The sequence below is a fragment of the Otolemur garnettii genome, unplaced genomic scaffold (assembly GCF_000181295.1).
Source record: "Otolemur garnettii isolate 467f Iridium unplaced genomic scaffold, OtoGar3 scaffold00140, whole genome shotgun sequence".
Taxonomy (NCBI): domain Eukaryota; kingdom Metazoa; phylum Chordata; class Mammalia; order Primates; family Galagidae; genus Otolemur; species Otolemur garnettii.
This window is the reverse complement of record NW_003852535.1, coordinates 2,417,010-2,423,305: the sequence shown is the minus strand read 5'-3', so window position 1 is coordinate 2,423,305 and position 6,296 is coordinate 2,417,010. Positions and strand designations below refer to the sequence as shown.

Below are 6,296 nucleotides of genomic sequence, written 5' to 3'. Positions count from 1 at the left end.
AAAAAAAAAAAAGTCCTCTTTTGGGAGCTAAACAAAAGGTGCCACATGAACACAGAATTTCTGCAGTTTCTGGGAGCTCCAAGCTACCCAGGATTTGCTTGCTGTCTTCTCCTCTTGTAGCATGCCCCTCAAAGGAAAGGATTCTTCCCAGGGTAGGCAGAAAAGGGAACAGTAGTGCCTGCAGAAGGCAGGCTGAGGTCTAAGGAAGTGGGGGAGGATCCAAAGCCCTCAGAAGTTAGGTGAGCTAAATGCCTAGGGAGTTGGGGGGAGAATGGGAAGGTGGGGTGGGGTATAATTTCTGGGCTCTGGGAACCAGGGCGCACAGGTCAAACCAGTGGGGCTAGTTGGGAAAACAGAGGGAAGGCTGGGAGCTCTAAGACAAGGAGTCTGTGGAGAGAGGCATTTGCAGGCATAGGGTCTCTAGGGTCTCTCTTCCCCAAGGGGTAACTGGTCGGGTGACCCTGGCCTCCGAACCACAGAGATGCTGGCAAGAAGCTCCTCCTCATGTGGACCTGGGTCTCCCCTAATCAGGCTGGCCCAGCCTAGGATGGCTCCACAGAGCTGCCCTCTACCTGATGCCTTTCTCTTTGTCAGTTCATATGCACCCAGGTGGCTCTCTGGGCCCCACAGCTCCTGAGGCTTTAGGCCTTCCAGGTCCCTCCTCAAGGAGGCACCTAGCCCACTCACCTTGAAGAGAGGTGTGAGGACAACGGCCCCTGCATTGCCAAACTCAAAGGCAGTCAGCAGCTGGGGCAGCACCTTGTGCCGACAGAAATCCTCAGGGAATGAGTCCAGGCTCTTGCTCAGCTCTTGGAAGAACTTCTGCTTCTCAGCTGGCTCTTTGATCTGTGGGAGTCAGGATGGGCCACCTCCTAGCCCCAGGCAGGAACAAGGGCCACCACCAGAGTGATGAAGCAGAAGTGGGTTCAAAGCACAACTCTCACAGTTACTTGCTGTGTGACCTTGGGCAACTTCCCTATCAGTGAAATGGGGTAAGAACTCTTCTACTTTGCAGGGTTGTTCTGTGGATTCAACCAGAAAATGCACATAAAAGCTGCCAGCACAGTGCCTGGCGCACAGCAGATGTTCAGTCAGTAACAGGTGTTCTCATTGCTGCCACCTGACCTGTTACTAGACGAGCAGCCACTAGGGGATCTCGCCCTTCAACAGTGCTCTCTATCACTTGTAATTACTCAAGGTGTGAGTACCACTAAACTAACCCTACTCCACAGATGACGAAACAGCCTCGAAGAAGGGGCTTACTTGGTTCCCCTGTCCTGGCAGGGCTGGGTGTGCAGTTCTGGCAGGCTGTGGGAAGGCAGGGATTAAAGGCAGTTTACCCCCACACTAGGTCCTCCTATGAAGCCAAAATGGGCCAGGCTGTAAGTCCATGGTCTCCTTCAGTCCTGACCTCCCTCTAAGGTCATTATGCCCCCAATTCACATTTCCTGAGCACAGATTATCTTGAGTAACCCTCTCCACAACTTTATGAGGTAGGTGGTAACATAACCTACATTTTATCAATAAGGGAGTGGAGGCACCGAGAGGGCAAGGAGCTTGTCCAACAAAGCCACACATCAGGGAATGTTTGGCACCTTTCGGTGCTGCACCTTTCAAAAAGATGCTGTCACTTCCCCTTTGCAAAGTCAATAACCAAGAGTGGCCAAGCTGAGTTTCAAGCCAGGCCCGCACTCTGATTTCTCCCAACTCCATAGCCACTGCTCAGCCTAGAAGAGGTGACTTCTAGCAGGGGACAAGGAGGAGCTGTGTAGCCCTTGAATAGTTCAGTGCAATGTGGGAGGCAGGTTTGGCTCTGATCCCAGGGTTTGGGGGGCCAAGATCCACAGAGAGGTCAAACTACATCCAAGGTCACAATGGACAGTGGCAGCTGAGCTCTCTCCACTTGGCAATGGGAAAGGGGCCTCTGGACACTGCCATCCCTCATCTTCCTGGGGGCTGGTTCCCTATGGGGCACATTTTAAGGCAGCCTGGTGGAGCCAGCCATGTGAGGAGAACTCTGTGTAACAAAATTCCTGCTGCCCCCCCACTGCCCAGGAGGCAACAGGGTTTCAGTCTTTCCAGCAGCTTCTCCTTCAAAATGCAGTTGAGGTTCATCATGGTCCAGAGACCCTCCTTTCCCCCTCCAAGCCTAGACTCCACAGACTCTACCCCATCCAGGTCTGTGGCAGTGTCTATCACTCTCTTCCCTGTTCCTGATTCTCAGCCACTTCTATGTTCCCCACACAGGGCTGGGTCAGAGCAGATGTGTGGAGCAGAGCCTCCCTTCTTCCTTCCCTACAACTACCCCGTTGGAACCATAGAGCCAAAAGACATCCATGCTTCTCCTTTTGTACAAACATGGAAACCAAAGTTTGGAGGTAAAGTGGAGGGCTCCCTCATCATCCTCTCTTTATGTGCCATTCCCTCTGCCTGGAACACTCCTCCTCCCAACTTTCCCCATGGCTCCCACTTTCATGTCCCTCAGGCCACAGCTCAAAGGTCACCCTTCAGACCTGACTGGGTCACCCAGCTCAGCACACCCAATCTATGATTTTCTATTTTTTTTTGAGACAGAGTTTCAAGCTGTCACCCTGGGTAGAGTGCTATGGCATCACAGCTCACAGCAACCTCAAACTCTTGGGTTTAAGTGATTCTCTTGCCTCAGCCTCCCAAGTAGCTGGGACTACCGGAGCCAACCACAATGCCGGGCTATTTTTTTGTTGTTGCAGTTGTTGTTTTTTAGCTGGCCCAGGCCAGGTTCGAACCCACCAGCCTTAGTGTATACGGATGACTTAGCAGCTGAGCTACAATCGTCACCCACCAATCTATGATTTTCCTTTGTGCACTTACTCAGGTGGCACAGGCTTTCTCATTTATGTTTTCTGTTTATATTTTCTGTCTCTTTCCCCCAGTGAGAGTCCCCCAGGATGGGAACTTAGTCTCTTTACTCCTGCTAAGTCCTTGTAGGGAGGGCCCTAGGTCTGTCTTACCTTCCTCCTCACCCTGCTGCCCACCCAGCCCTACCCCAGCAGAGGGTGTTGCACACATAAGGAGCCAGAATGTATACAGGGAGTTACTGGAGCCACAGGAGCTGTCACAAAGCACCTGCTGTGTGATGAACACTATACTATGCTCTTTAAATGCATTGACTTGGTCTGGCAGGGTGGCTCATGTCTGTAATCCCAGCACTCTGGGAGGCTGAGGCAGATGGATTGCTTAAGCTCAGGAGTTTGAGACCAGCCTGAGCAAGAGGGAGATCCTGTCTCTAAAAATACAGCTGGCATTGTGTCGGGCACCTGTAGTCCCACATACTCAGAGGTTGAGGCAAGAGGATCACTTGAGCCCAAGAGTTTGAAGTTGCTGTGAGCTATGATGCCATAGCACTCTACTGAGGGTGTCAAAGAAAGACTCTGTCTCCAAAAAAAGAAAAAAATGCATTGATTCCTCACCATGCTCCTTGGTAAGCACAGGCTGAGACTTTCTTATCCAAAATATTTGGGACTAGAACTGTTTCAAATTGTAGATGTTTTCAGATTTTAGAATATCTGCATTATACCAGTTCAACATTGCTAATCTGAAAATCCAAAATTCTCCAAGGAGCATTTCCTTTGAGCACAAAGTTGGCACATAAAAAGTTTCAATAGTTTGGATTTTTGGATTAGGGATACTCACTCTGTACTATTATTAGTACTAAGCTTCAGCCAAGGGCAGTCACAGAGCAAGTAAGCATTGAAGCTAGGTTTGCCTTGTACATTGGGTCCAATTGTGAGAGAACTCAAAAAGTAGAGTAGGGGGCAGAGGTGAAGAATATAGGGTAAAAGGGTGGGTAGGAGCTCACCTGAATCTCTTCTAGAAAAAGATTGGTTTCCACAAAGCGGTTGCTCATGAAGCCGCCAGGTGCGCGGCAGTTCTGCAGGAAACGGGCTGGGTTGGGACGCACCTTGGGGTTGGCTCCCACCAACTCACAGTAATGGGGCACCAGCGATTTGGGGATCTGTTGGGGAAGGGGTCAGTATCAAGGTAGGGGTAGATAGCAGGCAGGGTGGAGCTGAGATGGTAGAGACAGCCAGGGGCAGGATACTCACCTTCCCAGGATTGCGTAGGGCTGCTGCCCGAGGTAGGGACCCATTGAAAACTTCCCAGATGAGACAGCCCAAGCGCCACATGTCTGCTGACCTGTGACAGTAACCCAGAGCTGCTTAGGGCCCAATCAACCACCAATGTAGGTCTCCAACGTGCCTTAGGCACCAGCTACCCACTGCATGGCAGGACCTGCCTGTGTCTCTCAGTTGACCCATCAACCCTGAGAAGCAGGTTTTGTTTTCCTTATTTAACAGATTAATAAAAAACAAAACAAAACAAAATGTGAGGCTGGGAAGCAAGGACATCTGCTCCAGGTCACACAGCTTTCAAATTTAGAACTACCCAACCCCAAAGCCTATGTCCATCCTGCCTTACTGCCCTGAGGACCCTGGAAGCAGAGGGATGCTCCTCACTTCCGAGACCCCGTTTCCCTGCCCAGCCAGGCAGCAGAGAACAAGGGAATGCCAATTAGTCTAGGGGTCCTGAGGCTGCCAAGCCCTCCCGGGCAGGGCAGGCAGCAGCATGCTACCTACCCCTAGTCACTCACCACTTTTCTTTAACCACCCTGCCACTGCTGTCAGCCATCTCTGGGGGGTCATACTGCTCCAGCTCAGGGATGCCCTTGTGAGGCGGTCCCCCACCACTGCCCTGAGATGAGTACATGTAATCCAGGCCTCCAAGCTTCCATTCACCAGCTCTGTCCACGAACACAGCAGCCATGCAGACGTTGTTGTGGATGAGGCTGCAGTCATTGACCAGGAAACTGAGGGCTTTCTGGGGGCAGAGGGAGCCATCACATCCAGTATCTATAGCACCTGCCCCCCCAAATCCCTGCTGTCATCATCACTGCCCCCCACCTCACCACGATCTGGTGTAGCCCCCAGGAGATCTCCAGCTCCTTCAGGCCACCAGCCTCCACTCGTGCCTTGAGGTACATTCCCAATGGGGTCACAGCCTCTGTCACTACATGGAGGCATTTTTCTGTCTGGGGAAATATGACACCGGGAAATCAGGGTGTGATTGGAGAAGTGGAAATGGAGATAAGGGACATGATGGGGAGAGAGGTGAAGAGGAATCCAAATCTGGGGGTGCTGGGACACAAAGGTGGAAATTGAGAGTCAGAAAGAGAGGACAAGAGTGGAAGATCAGAAAAAAGCAAGGAGGCGCAGAGATGGGCAGACAGGGGAGTAGGTACCTCCAGCCCATCAATATAAGCCAGGATGTTGGGGTGCCGGAGCGTTTTGAGACGCTTAAAGGCAGCTTTTGCCACCTGGGTCTGCTCTTCTGCACCAGGCTTCACATCATACACGAAGATGGACACAGGGCTCCCTGTGGCCTGGGAGAAAATAGAACGACCTGAGGGGTGGGAGCTAGGCTGACCCCACCTCTGGGCCTCGATCTCACTAGCTCTGAGGTGGTGCCCAGAGCTGTTTTATAGGCCGAAGACAAGGAACGCCGGCTGGTCTCTTCCCAGGTCAGCCCTTAGGGAATTTAGCCGGGCCCACGTGACCCAGGTCCGGTGGCCTGTCTGTCCCTCGGTCCTTCCGCCCGCCACGTCGGCATTGCCGGTCCTCCTCCCCAGCTCATTGTCCCAGAGGCTCCGCCGCCACGTCAGGCCGGGCGCGACACAGCCGAGCCGGCAGTACAACCCAGGCGAGGCCCAGGTCGGCCGCGGCCTGCACAGCAGGGCCGCACTCACCTTCTTACGACCGCGGTGCAGGACCCAGGGCCCTGGAGGGCTGCCCTCGAAGGGCTCCGGGATGAGCTCGAACGGAAAGTCCCGGACCGGGTCCCGGGCAAAGAACCACATAGTCCCGGCCGCCGCCGCCGCCGCCGCAGGCTCCGGCGCCTCGGCTCCGGTGCTCCGGCGCTCCGGCTGCCCAAGCCGGGGCTGGGCGGGCCGGGCCGGAGGCGGGGCGGCGGGGAGCGGGCCCTGCGCCGGTGGGCGGGGCCTCAGGAAGGAGGCAGCGCGGATGCCAAACCTCAGCTGCTGGGTTTCGGGAGCTGCTGGCCGGATCCTGCCAGTTACAAGCTGCGTGGCCCTGGCTGGGCGCTCAAAGACTGAGAGCCTTTGTGTCTTTATATCTAAAGGGGGAGTGGTAATATGGTAATAGACCCTACCTCCCAGCATTATTGTAAGGATGAAAGCTTACAAAGGAACCGACGGATGGGGAAATCGAGGCAAAAAGGCGGGGAGATAGGAAGACTGATGG

The 6,296-nt window shown here is 53.7% G+C and overlaps 1 protein-coding gene across 4 annotated transcripts in view; it reads right to left on the bottom strand.

The window, feature by feature from the left end:
* SCYL1 (SCY1 like pseudokinase 1) overlaps positions 1-5,976 on the bottom strand; it is a 14,922-nt gene extending 8,946 nt beyond the window's left edge. For all 4 annotated transcript variants that reach the window (XM_003798653.3, XM_012810709.2, XM_012810708.2 and 1 more), the window contains exons 1-7: positions 5,783-5,976; positions 5,279-5,419; positions 4,946-5,068; positions 4,631-4,857; positions 4,086-4,176; positions 3,839-3,994; positions 688-846 (exon numbers count right to left, since the gene is read on the bottom strand). In XM_003798653.3, the coding sequence (XP_003798701.1) occupies positions 688-846; positions 3,839-3,994; positions 4,086-4,176; positions 4,631-4,857; positions 4,946-5,068; positions 5,279-5,419; positions 5,783-5,893 (1,008 nt within the window). In that variant the 5' untranslated portion in view covers positions 5,894-5,976. The remainder of the gene's footprint in view (positions 1-687; positions 847-3,838; positions 3,995-4,085; positions 4,177-4,630; positions 4,858-4,945; positions 5,069-5,278; positions 5,420-5,782) is intronic.
* Positions 5,977-6,296: the final 320 nt, after the last annotated feature.